Source organism: Oncorhynchus kisutch, linkage group LG3, assembly GCF_002021735.2.
Source record: "Oncorhynchus kisutch isolate 150728-3 linkage group LG3, Okis_V2, whole genome shotgun sequence".
Classification (NCBI taxonomy): Eukaryota; Metazoa; Chordata; class Actinopteri; order Salmoniformes; family Salmonidae; genus Oncorhynchus; species Oncorhynchus kisutch.
The window spans coordinates 45,494,464-45,508,194 of record NC_034176.2 but is presented as its reverse complement, the minus strand read 5'-3'; the positions used below and the strand labels follow the sequence as shown (position 1 = coordinate 45,508,194).

General features: G+C 42.5%; 1 protein-coding gene across 2 annotated transcripts; it reads left to right on the top strand.

The window, feature by feature from the left end:
- Window positions 1-8,279: 8,279 nt before the first annotated feature.
- On the top strand, window positions 8,280-12,686 carry coq5 (coenzyme Q5, methyltransferase). 2 transcript variants are annotated; one of them, XM_020475782.2, is made up of 7 exons: window positions 8,280-8,529; window positions 9,001-9,150; window positions 9,345-9,584; window positions 11,002-11,108; window positions 11,300-11,500; window positions 11,706-11,833; window positions 12,516-12,686. In XM_020475782.2, the coding sequence occupies exons 1-6, from the start codon at window positions 8,328-8,330 to the stop codon at window positions 11,805-11,807; spliced, it is 1,002 nt and encodes a 333-aa protein (XP_020331371.1). In that variant the 5' UTR covers window positions 8,280-8,327; the 3' UTR covers window positions 11,808-11,833; window positions 12,516-12,686. The 2 variants fall into 2 exon arrangements, with proteins under 2 accessions (XP_020331371.1, XP_020331380.1); XM_020475791.2 differs by having other exon boundaries at window positions 12,511-12,686.
- Window positions 12,687-13,731: the final 1,045 nt, after the last annotated feature.

The window sequence follows — 13,731 nt, the reverse complement described above, 5'->3', positions numbered from 1 at the left end:
TCACATCTCAAAATAGGGCTACTTAAAACTTTGGAATTTTGGATGAAAAGCGTGCACAAATTAAACTGCCTGCTACTCGGGCCCAGAATATATGATATGCAAAGTTTCCAAAACTGTTAAAATAGTGTCTGTGAGTATAACAGAACTGATTTGTCAGGCGAAAACCTGAGAAAAATCCATTTAGGAAGTAGGATTTTTTTAATATATTTTTTTCTATTCAATGCCATTACAGTATCCATTGACTTAGGACTCAAATTGCAATTCCTATGCCTTCCACTAGATGTCAACAGTCTTTAGAAATGGTTTCAGGCTTGTAATCTGAAAAATGATGGAGTAAGAGCAGTCAGAATGAGTGGACCCTGCCATGTCACAGAGCTTTTTCAAGGGCGCGACCGAGAGAGTGCCTTTCTTGTTTACATTTTATATTAACGACGTTATTGTCCAGTTGAAATATTATCAATTATTTAGGCTAAAAGCAGCCTGAGGGTTGAATATAAACATCGTTTGACATGTTTCTATGAACTTTACGGACACAATTTGGATTTTTTTGTCTGCCTGTTGTGACTGCGTTTGAGCCTGTAGATTACTGAAGAAAACGCGAGAACAAAACTGAGGTTTTTGGATATAAAGAGAGACTTTATCGAACAAAAGGAACATTTATTGAGTAAATGAATGTCTTCTGAGTGCATACATATGAAGATCATCAAAGGTAAGGGATTAATTTTATCTATATTTCTGACTTGTGTAACTCTTCTACTTGGCTGGTTACTGTTTGTAATGATTTGTCCGCTGGGCGATGTTCACAAATAATCTTAAGGTATGCTTTCGCAGTAAAGCATTTTTGAAATCTGACACAGTGGTTGGATTCACAATAAGTTCATATTTAAACCTATGTAAAATACTTGTGTTTTCTGAAATTTTATAAGGAGTATTTCTGTATTTGAATTTGACGCTCTGCAATCTCACTGGATGTTGGCCAGGTGGGACGCTAGCATCCCACATACCCTAGTGAGGTTAATGTTAGATCCCTCACTTCCAAGGCAGTTATAGTCAATGAACTAATCACGGATCATAATCTTGATGTGATTGGCCTGACTGAAACATGGCTTAAGCCTGATGAATTTACTGTGTTAAATGAGACCTCTCCTCCTGGTTACACTAAAGACCATATCCCCAGCGCATCCCGCAAAGGCAGAGGTGTTGCTAACATTTACGATTGGAAAAAAATGACTGTCTTTTGGTCTTTTGAGCTTCTAGTCATGAAATCTATGCAACCTACTCAATTACTTTTTATAGCTTCTGTTTACAGGCCTTCTGTCGCAAAGCTAACTAAAAAGCAGCATTCCCCAAGAGAGGATGGCTTTCACTTCAGCAGTGATAAATTCATTAACTTATTTGACGAAAAGATCATGATCATTAGAAAGCAAACTACGGACTCCTCTTTAAATCTGGGTATTTCTCCAATGCTCAGTTGTCCTGAGTCTGCACAACACTGCCAGGACCTAGGATCAAAGGTGATACTCAAGTGTTTTAATATTATAGCTCTTGACACATTGATGAAAATAGTCATGGCCTCTAAACCTTCAAGCTGCATACCGGACCCTATTCCAACTAAACTACTGAAAGAGCTGCTTCCTGTGCTTGGCCCTCCTATGTTGAACATAATAAACGGCTCCCTATCCACCGGATGTGTACCAAACTCACTAAAAGTGGCAGTAATAAAGCCTCTCTTGAAAAAGCCAAACCTTGAACCAGAAAATTAAAAAAATGTTGACCTATATCAAATCTCCCATTCTTCTCAAAAATGTTTAAAAAAGCTGTTGCGCAGCAACTTACTGTCTTCCTGAAGACTAACAATGTATACGAAACGCTTCAGTCTGGTTTTGGACCCCACCATAGCACTGAGACTGCACTCGTGAAGGTGGTAAATTACCTTTTAATGGCGTCAGACCAAGGCTCTGCATCTGTCCTGGTGCTCCTAGACCTTAGTGCTGCTTTTGACACCATCGATCACCACATTCTTTTGGAGAGATTGGAAACCCAAATTGGTATACACGGACAGGTTCTGGCCTGGTTTAGATCTTACCTGTCAGAAAAATATCAGCTTGTCTCTGTGAATGGTTTGTCCTCTGACAAATCAACTGTAAATGTTGGTGTTCCTCAAGGTTCCGTTTTAGGACCACTAATGTTTTCACTATATATTTTACCTCTTGGTGATTTCATTTTGAAACATAATGATAACTTTCACTGCTATGCGGACGATACATGGCTGTACATTTCAATGAAACATGGTGAAGCAGCCAAATGGGCCCTCCCTGGAAGCCTGTATTTCAGACATAAGGAAGTGGATGGTGGCAAATGTTTTACTTTTAAACTTGGACAAAACAGAGATGCTAGTTCTATGTCCCAAGAAACAAAGAGATCTTCTGTTGAATCTGACAATTAATCTTGATGATTGTACAGTCGTCTCAAATAAAACTTTAAAGGACCTTGGCGTTACTCTGGACCATGATCTCTCTTTTGACGAACATATCAACTCTGTTTCAAGAGTTGTCTCATTGCAAAAATCTAGATTATACTACTGCAATGCTCCACTTTCCGGCTACCCAGATAAAGAACTAAATCAACTTCAGTTAGTGCTAAACACGGCTGCTAGAATCTTGAGAACCAAAAATATCGATCATATTACTCCAGTGCTAGCCTCTCTACACTGGCTTCCTGTTAAGGCTAGGGATGATTTCAAGGTTTTACTGCTAACCTAGAAATCATTACATGGGCTTGCTCCTATCTATCTTTACGATTTGGTCCTGCCGTACATACCTACACATAAGCTACGGTCACAAGACGCAGGCCTCCTTTTTGTCCCTAGAATTTCAAAGCAAACAGCTGGAGGCAGGGCTTTCTCCTATAGAGCTCCATTTTTATGGAATGTCTGCCTATCCATGTGAGAGACGCAGACTCGGTCTCGATCTTGAAGTATTTATTGAAGACTCATCTCTTCAGTAGGCCCAATGATTGAGTGTAGTCTGGCCCAGGGGTGTGAAGGTGAACGGAAAGGCACTGGAGCGACGAACCACCCTTGCTGTCTCTGCCTGGCCGGTTCCCCTCTCTCCACTGGGATTCTCTGCCTCTAACCCTATTACTGGTGCTCTTCCATGCTGTCCCTAGGAGAGGTGCGTCACTTGAGTGGGTTGAGTCTCTGACGTGATCTTCCTGTCTGGGTTGGCGCTAGAGGTCGACCGATTATGATTTTTCAACTCCGACACCGATACCGATTATTGGAGGACCACAAAAAAGCCGATACCGATTAATCTGCTGATTTTTGAATTTTATTTGTAATAATGACATTTACAACAATACTGAATGAACACTTATTTTAACTTAATATAACACATCAATAAAATCAATTTAGCCTCAAATAAATAATGAAACATGTTCAATTGGGTTTAACTAATGCAAAAACAAAGTGTTGGAGAAAAAAGTAAAAGTGCAATATGTGCCATGTAAGAAAGCTAATGTTTCAGTTCCTTGCTCAAAACATGAGAACATATGAAAGCTGGTGGTTCCTTTTAACATGAGTCATCTATATGACTAACAGCCACCATCGAAGCAGCGTTACCCATGCAGAGCAAGGGGAACAACCACTCCAAGTCTCAGAGCGAGTGATGTTTGAAACGCTATCAGCGCGCACCCCGCTAACTAGCTAGCCATTTCACATCGGTTACACCAGCCTAATCGCGGGAGTTGATAGGCTTGAAGTCATAAACAGCTGCTGGCAAACGCACGAAAGTGCTGTTTGAATGAATGCTTATGAGCCTGCTGGTGCCTACCATCGCTCAGTCAGACTGCTCTATCAAATCAGACTTAGTTATAACATGATAACACACAGAAATACGAGCCTTAGGTCATTAATATGGTTGAATCCGGAAACTATCATCTCGAAAACAAGACGTCTATTCTTTCAGTGAAATACGGAACCATTTACGTATTTTATCTAACGGGTGGCATCCATAAGTCTAAATATTGCTGTTACATTGCACAACCTTCAATGTTATGTCATAATTATGTAAAATTCTGGCAAATTAGTTCGCAATGAGCCAGGCGGCCCAAACTGTTGCATATACCCTGACCCTGCGTGCAATGAACGCAAGAAAAGTGACACAATTTCACCTGGTTAATATTGCCTGCTAACCTGGATTTCTTTTAGCTAAATATGCAGGCTTAAAAATATATACACTGCTCAAAAAAATAAAGGGAACACTAAAATAACACATCCTAGATCTGAATGAATGAAATATTCTTATTAAATACTTTTTTCTTTACATAGTTGAATGTGCTGACAAAAATGATACATGGAAATCAAATGTATCAACCCATGGAGGTCTGGATTTGGAGTCACACTCAAAATTAAAGTGGAAAACCACACTACAGTTTGATCCAACTTTGATGTAATGTCCTTAAAACAAGTCAAAATGAGGCTCAGTAGTGTGTGTGGCCTCCACGTGCCTGTATGACCTCCCTACAACGCCTGGGCATGCTCCTCATGAGGTGGCGGATGGTCTCCTGAGGGATCTCCTCCCAGACCTGGACTAAAGCATCCGCCAACTCCTGGACAGTCTGTGGTGCAACGTGGCGTTGGTGGATGGAGCGAGACATGATGTCCCAGATGTGCTCAATTGGATTCAGGTCTGGGGAACGGGCGGGCCAGTCCATAGCATCAATGCCTTCCTCTTGCAGGAACTGCTGACACACTCCAGCCACATGAGGTCTAGCATTGTCTTGCATTAGGAGGAACCCAGGGCCAACCGCACCAGCATATGGTCTCACAAGGGGTCTGAGGATCTCATCTCGGTACCTAATGGCAGTCAGGCTACCTCTGGCGAGCACATGGAGGGCTGTGCGTCCCCCTAAAGAAATGCCACCCCACACCATGACTGACCCACCGCCAAACCAGTCATGCTGGAGGATGTTGCAGGCAGCAGAACGTTCTCCACGGCGTCTCCAGACTCTGTCACGTCTGTCACATGTGCTCAGTGTGAACCTGCTTTCATCAGTGAAGAGCACAGGGCGCCAGTGGCGAATTTGCCAATCTTGGTGTTCTCTGGCAAATGCCAAACATCCTGCACAGTGTTGGGCTGTAAGCACAACCCCCACCTGTGGACGTCGGGCCCTCATACCACCCTCATGGAGTCTGTTTCTGACCGTTTGAGCAGACACATGCACATTTGTGTCCTGCTGGAGGTCATTTTGCAGGGCTCTGGCAGTGCTCCTCCTGCTCCTCCTTGCACAAAGGCGGAGGTAGCGGTCCTGCTGCTGGGTTGTTGCCCTCCTACGGCCTCCTCCACGTCTCCTGATGTACTGGCCTGTCTCCTGGTAGCGCCTCCAGACACAGCAAACCTTCTTGCCACAACTCGCATTGATGTGCCATCCTGGATGAGCTGCACTACCTGAGCCACTTGTGTGGGTTGTAGAATCCGTCTCATGCTACCACTAGAGTGAAAGCACCGCCAGCATTCAAAAGTGACCAAAACATCAGCCAGGAAGCATAGGAACTGAGAAGTGGTCTGTGGTCACCACCTGCAGAACCACTCCTTTATTGGGGGTGTCTTGCTAATTGCCTATAATTTCCACCTGTTGTCTATTCCATTTGCACAACAGCATGTGAAAGGCATTGATGTTTATGGTTAGGTACACATTGGAGCAACGATACGCAACGCATCGATTATATGCAACGCAGGACACGCTAGATAAACGAGTAATATCATCAACCATGTGTAGTTAACTAGTGATTATGATTGATTGATTGATTGTTTTTTATAAGATAGGTTTAATGCTAGCTAGCAACCTACCTTGGCTTCTACTGCATTCGCGTAACAGGCAGGCTCCTCGTGGAGTGCAATGAGAGGCAGGTGGTCGAGGTAGAGCGTTGGACTAGTTAACTCTAAGGTTGCAAGATTGAATCCCTGAGCTGACAAGGTCAAAATCTGTCGTTCTGCCCCTGAACAAGGCAGTTAACCCACCGTTCTTAGGCCGCCATTGAAAATAAGAATGCGTTCTTAACTGACTTGCCTAGTTAAATAAAGATTAAATAATCGGTGTCCAAAAATACAGATTTCCGATTGTTATGAAAACTTGAAATCGGCCCTAATTAATCGGCCATTCCGATTAATCGGTCGACCTCTAGTTGGCACCCCCCCCCTCGGGTTCGAACCGTGGGGGAGATCTTTGTGGGCTATACTCAGACTTGTCTCAGAGTAGTAAGTTGGTGGTTGAAGATATCCCTCTAGTGGTATGGGGGCTGTGCTTTGGCAAATTGGGTGGGGTTATATCCTGCCTGGTTGGCCCTGTCCGGGGGTATAGTCGGACGGGGCCACAGTGTCTCCCGACCCCTTCTGTCTCAGCAGACATTACGCTGCAATAGTTTGTGTCGGGGGGCTAGGGTCAGTTTGTTATATCTGGAGTATTTCTCCTGTCTTATCTGGTGTCCTGTGTGAATTTAAGTATGCTCCCTCTAATTCTCTCTCTCTTTCTCTCTCTCTCTCTCATTCTCTTTTTCACTTTCTCTTCTCTCTGAGGACCTGAGCCCTAACACCATGCCTCAGGACTACCTGTCCTGATGACTCCTTGCTGTCCCCAGTCCACCTGGTCGTGCTTCTGCTCCAGTTTAAACTGTTCTGCCTGCGGCTATGGAACCCTGACCAACTGACATTTACTGCAGAGGTGCTGACCTGTTGCACCCTCTACAACCACTGTGATTATTATTTGACCCTGCTGGTCATCTATGAACGTTTCAACATCTTGGCCATGTACCGGCACAGCCAGAAGAGGACTGGCCACCCCTCAGAGCCTGGTTCCTCTCTAGGTTTCTTCCTAGGTTTTGGCCTTTCTAGGGAGTTTTTCCTAGCCACCGTGCTTCTACACCTGCATTGCTTGCTGTTTGGGGTTTTAGGCTGGGTTTCTGTACAGCACTTTAAGATATCAGCTGATGTACGAAGGGCTATATACATACTTTTGATTTGATTTGATGTGTTTTAAAAGTGATGAAAATGTGACATGTTTCAATTGTGGTGGGAACCATGAAGCCACGTCTTTCGAATGCCCGACAAGGATGAAAGAGAATGAGGCGGCCAAAGTTAGGGCTGTCCAGAGCATTTCATATGCAGTGTCTGTTAAAAGGGTTGAGGGTTTGAAAGGTACTCCTGAAGAGTCCGTGGTGGTGGATAGGCCTTCACTGGACTCCAGAGTGGCGCAGTGGTTTAATAAACTGCATCCCAGTGTACACTGCATCCCAGCACACAATTGGCCCAGTGTTGTCCGGGTTTGGCCGGGGTAGGCCGTCATTGTAAATAAAAATGTGCTCTTAACTGACTTGCCTAGTTAAATAAAGGTTAAATAAAATAAAAACTGCAGGCTGCAGGGGTTGCCTTTCACCAGCAGAACCCAGATATTTTAAAGTTTAACAAGGTGGACTTTGTGGCCTTTATAGCTATGGTGATTGTTGGCACTGCTAAGGTGGAGTTCCAGGAAAATAGATATTATTGTGGATTCGGCGGATGGAGTATTGTCACAAGCCGTACCACTCTTTCAGGACCTAGAGCCTGAGAAGCGAAAAATGGGGATTTGAAGGAAGGAAGTGGAGTTTTGGTTTGGTTTTGTCAACGTACTATTTTTATCAGTGGTGTAAAGTACTTAAGTAAAAATACTTTAAAGTACACTGAAGTTGTTTTTTAGGGTGTCTGTACTTTACTTTACTATTTATATTTTGACAAGAAAATTATGTAATTTTTACTCCTACATTTTCCCTGTCACCCAAAAGTACTTGTTACATTTTGAATGCTTACCTGGACAGGAATATTGTCCAATTCACGCACTTATCAAGAGACCATCCCTAGTCTACCCTACTGCCTCTGATCTGGCGGACTCACGAAACACAAATGCTTCGTTTGTAAATTATGTCTGTGTTGGAATGTGTCCCTGGCTATCCGTAAATTTAAAAAAGAAAATACAATTGTGCCGTCTGGTTTGCTTAATATAAGCAATTTGAAACGATGTATACTTTTACCTTCGATACTTAAGTATATTTAAAACCAAATACTTCGACTTTTACTCAATAAGTATTTTACTGCGTGACTTTCACTTTTCTTTAGTCATGTTCTATTAAGGAATCTTTACTTTTACTCAAGTATGACAATTGGGCACTTGTTCAACCACTGATTTTTTATATGGGTTTTCTTTTACGTTGTTTTTTAAACCCGTCCAGTTGGTGGCGGCAATAGACCTTGTTGAGTTGTAGTCCGCCATAAAGCCCACAGAAGAAGAAAAATACCATGGCGGCTTCCATTAGGTTGCTCGCTCGGAGAATAGTTCGTGATGCTTTTCGAACTATCAATAGCAGTGTGTCTGTTCGAATAGTCAGTTCAAGTTGCCCTTCAAATCTTTCAGCTTGTCGATGTTTCAGCGATGGTGCCGCGGACAAAAGTACACATTTCGGCTTCGAGACTGTGTCCGAAGGAGAGAAGGCAGAGAGAGGTAACGTTAACGTTAGGTAGCTACGTTAAGGCTGATCAGATATGTATTAATTGATACGCCTAGCTTGTTGGTTCAGTTGGCCATTAATGCCCGATTTTGGATTGTATGTTCATTGCAAATGTATCTCAAAGTCTGTAGAGGCAAACCATTTGACCTATTTAGTTAATGTTATCTCGCTTGAAAACCGATTGTTAACCTTGCCCTACAACGATCCGCGTGGGTAAGTTAGTCTACATGCCCCCCCCCCCCCCCCCCCCAACTCTTACATGACCCCCTCCCCACACTCTTTTACATGCCCCCCCTAACTCTTTTGCCACGGTTAGCCGTGCATGCCCCAATGCTGGCGTAATATGGGCTTTATTCCCAGTCCCTGATCGACTCTTCCTTCAAAATGTTAACCCAGAGATTTGTATAGTTATAGAGTAGGTTTCCCCTATTCATCTGTGTTCAAACCTTCACCTGTATCTCCAGTTTACAAGGTGTTTGAGAGCGTGGCCCAGAAGTACGATGTGATGAATGATGCTATGAGTCTGGGGGTCCACCGGCTCTGGAAGGATATGCTACTCCACGTTATGAACCCCCAGCCAGGCATACGCCTACTGGACGTAGCTGGAGGAACAGGTCGGCTTCTTATTCAGTGTTCATAACACTAGTCCTTATGTAGCACAGGTGATTTTTGAATTCGACTCTCGTGGTGAGCTAGCCCTGCCTTAGACTTGTAAGCGCATGTTTTGTTCACATCCCACTGGTTACACACTTGTAACTCAATTTTTCTCTGCCAATTCAAATAAATCACTTGAACTGTGCACCTCCAGGTGACATCTCCTTCAGATTCCTGAACTATGTGAGGTCTCAGCAGGAGCGTGTTGCACGGCGGACTGCCCGGGCCAACCAGACCCCCTCCTGGCAGGAGATCTCAACCAGCTACACGACCCCCACGGAGGGAATAGAGATGGAGACGGAGGCCAGAGAGTCCAGGGCTGTAGTCTGTGACATCAACAAGGAGATGCTAAAAGTGGGCAAACAGAAAGCGGAGAGCATGGGCGTCAGTAGTGGTAGGGAGATTTAATTGGAACGTTTTTATTGAATTGTACATAATCTGGTGTATCACCTCACCCACTGATTAGTCCGGCTACTATCTATATTATTTATATGCACACAGTATTACCCTCCATTTACTACCTTTCTTTAGTACACCATATTACCCTCCATTTACTACCTTTCTTTAGTACACCATATTACCCTCCATTTACTACCTTTCTTTAGTACACCATATTACCCTCCATTTACTACCTTTCTTTAGTACACCATATTACCCTCCATTTACTACCTTTCTTTAGTACACCATATTACCCTCCATTTACTACCTTTCTTTAGTACACCATATTACCCTCCATTTACTACCTTTCTTTAGTACACCATATTACCCTCCATTTACTACCTTTCTTTAGTACACCATATTACCCTCCATTTACTACCTTTCTTTAGTACACCATATTACCCTCCATTTACTACCTTTCTTTAGTACACCATATTACCCTCCATTTACTACCTTTCTTTAGTACACCATATTACCCTCCATTTACTACCTTTCTTTAGTACACCATATTACCCTCCATTTACTACCTTTCTTTAGTACACCATATTACCCTCCATTTACTACCTTTCTTTAGTACACCATATTACCCTCCATTTACTACCTTTCTTTAGTACACCATATTACCCTCCATTTACTACCTTTCTTTAGTACACCATATTACCCTCCATTTACTACCTTTCTTTAGTACACCATATTACCCTCCATTTACTACCTTTCTTTAGTACACCATATTACCCTCCATTTACTACCTTTCTTTAGTACACCATATTACCCTCCATTTACTACCTTTCTTTAGTACACCATATTACCCTCCATTTACTACCTTTCTTTAGTACACCATATTACCCTCCATTTACTACCTTTCTTTAGTACACCATATTACCCTCCATTTACTACCTTTCTTTAGTACACCATATTACCCTCCATTTACTACCTTTCTTTAGTACACCATATTACCCTCCATTTACTACCTTTCTTTAGTACACCATATTACCCTCCATTTACTACCTTTCTTTAGTACACCATATTACCCTCCATTTACTACCTTTCTTTAGTACACCATATTACCCTCCATTTACTACCTTTCTTTAGTACACCATATTACCCTCCATTTACTACCTTTCTTTAGTACACCATATTACCCTCCATTTACTACCTTTCTTTAGTACACCATATTACCCTCCATTTACTACCTTTCTTTAGTACACCATATTACCCTCCATTTACTACCTTTCTTTAGTACACCATATTACCCTCATTAGACATGTCTGTGGACTGTGCTCTCAATAAGTGCTCATTATTTATTTTGGCTTGACTGGGGTATATGATGTGACATAACCCTGTGTTTTCCCTTACCTGTGTGTGTATCACAGGTCTGTCCTGGGTGGTAGGAGATGCAGAGGAACTGCCTTTCGATGATGACCAGTTTGACGTGTACACCATTGCTTTTGGCATCCGTAATGTCACCCACATAGACCTGGTAATCCTTCTCAATCCACTTAATTTCAGTGTACTCCTGACAGGCAAGGAAATAAACATTTGTAATTCATCTTGCAGTCATTGTACACCAGAAATCAAACTTGATAATGTAGCCAAATAGAATACTCTTCTACGGGCCAATACTTACCTAAAATGATCAAATGAAATGTTTTTCCTCCGTCTTATTTCCAGGCTCTACAGGAGGCTGTGCGGGTGCTGAAGCCAGGGGGAAGGTTCATGTGTCTGGAGTTCAGTAAAGTCACCAATCCCCTGCTGGCCAGGCTCTATGATGCCTACAGTTTCCAGATGATCCCAGTGCTGGGGGAGGTGATCGCTGGCGACTGGAAGTCCTATCAGTACCTGGTGGAGAGCATCAGGAAGTTCCCAGACCAGGTAAGAATGAATGATTCAATCATCCTTCTGCACCTATTCTGTCTGGCCCTTTGGTGGCCATAATTGTGCTGAATATATTTCTCAAAGTATTTTCTTCAAATACTGCCTGACTAAATTACATTGAATATTGTGTATGTTTGTAAACCTAAGTTTTGCTGTATGTTTTTACCTAACTGTTTCTCTCTCCTCTTCTCTCCCTCTACAGGAGACATTCAAACAAATGATTGAGGATGCAGGGTTATTTTCTGTCCGCTACCACAACCTGACAGGAGGAGTGGTGGCCCTACACTCTGGATTCAAGCTGTGAACAGTGCAGTGCTGATCTCGGAACGGGTACCCACTGTCGATTTATATTTGTATTCATTAGGATCTAAAAGGCAACTGATCCTAGATCAGCCCTCATACACTGAGACATTTTATGAATACGGGCCCTGGACTTAACTCTAACCAGTCAAGGCCGAGGCCCAGTGTCAGACAGACAGCTCCTCTAGGGTATGTGTGACTGATTCCACCGCAAACGTCAAGGAAACAATATACACAGAAATGGAAACACTGACATGCTGTCTACAATATTTGTGTATTGTATTTATTTTTTTCTGATGGTTTGAGGAAAGGCTGGCTTTTCTCAGGGGGTACAATATATCATCTATTTGGCATGTTTCAATGTGAACCCAACCTCTGCTCACAGGTCCTCTAGAGGCCAGAAGATCTGTCCCAAATGGCACACTATTTCCTATATGCACCCTGGTCAAAAGTAGTGCACTATATGGGGAATAGGGTGCCATTTGGGATGTTACCTGAGCAACCAATGGGAGGAGCACTTAGCAAAGGGCGCATCATGACAACTATTTAAAAAAAAAAATGTAATGTCAACTGGTTTTACAATAAAAGTAAACTAAGTTCTCTTTTGTGCTTTAGCGATCCAACATTGTTTTCTGCTTTCAAAATAAGTACTAACTTCTGTGAAACATCTAAATGCTTGATTTAGTCACTTCTCCCCATCTTTCTAGAGCAGTCCTCCCATGTGAAGAGTCATATACTACCCTCCTCTGGTCAACTGAGAAACTACACTGATCACTCTGAAAGTTATGGATTGATATGGTCCCCTCTTGCCAAAACTTGACTGAACCACACAAAGCCACTAATTGTGTACAAATCAATCAAATAAAACTTTATTGAAAGCACATTTTAAATTGTGACATTTTACAGTAAAACAATAGGATGAAGGAGAATTATTGTTTTTAAACTGAAGGCAATAACTTTCAAACAAAATGTGTAAAATAATAGTGACAGATCATCTTACAAGAGATGATTGTTTTATGGAGACTGTCATTTTCTGTTTTCTTTTATTAAAACTCCTGGCCAGTCATTACAGGTATCTGAGGACAGTCCTATTGTTGTGGCCACAGTTGTTTTTAACATTTTAATTCCGCTGTTTAAAATGCGGTTGCTTAGTAAGAATGCATTGCTGAGTTTCAGTGTGAGCCTCATGTACTAAGTTTTATATTAGCAGGGGTGGACTTGTCACAAGTTAATTTGTGGAATTGCTTTCCTTAATGCGTTTGAGCTAATCAGTTGTGTTGTGACAAGGTTTGGGGTGGTATACAGAAGATAGCCCTATTTGGTAAAATACCAAGTTCTTATTATGGCAAGAACAGCTCAAATAAAGAGAAATAACAGTCCATCATTACTTTAAGCCATGAAGTTCAGTCAATCTGGAACATTTTAAGAATGTTGAATGTTTCTTCAAGTGCAGTCTCAAACCATCAAGCGCTATGATGAAACTGGCTTTCATGAGGACCGCCACGGGAAAGGAAGACCCAGATTTACCTCTGCTGCAGAGGATACGTTTGTTAGAGTTACCAGCCTCAGAAGTTACAAGTACCAGACACTGTTCACAGGAGACTGCGTGAATCAGGCCTTCATGGTCGAATTACTGCAAAGAAACCACGACTAAAGGACACCATTAAGAAGAAGAGACTTGCTTGAGCCAAGAAACACAAGCAATGAATATTAGACCAGTGGAAATCGTCTTTGGTCTGATGAGTCCAAATTTGAGATTTTTGGTTCCAACCGCCATGTCTTTGAGAGACGCAGAGTAGGTGAACGGATGATCTCTGCATGTGTGGTTCCCACCGTGGTGAAGCATGGAGGAGAAGGTATGATATTGTGGGGGTGCTTTGCTGGTGACACTGTCAGTGACTTTAGGATTCAACGCACTGCAGCGATAC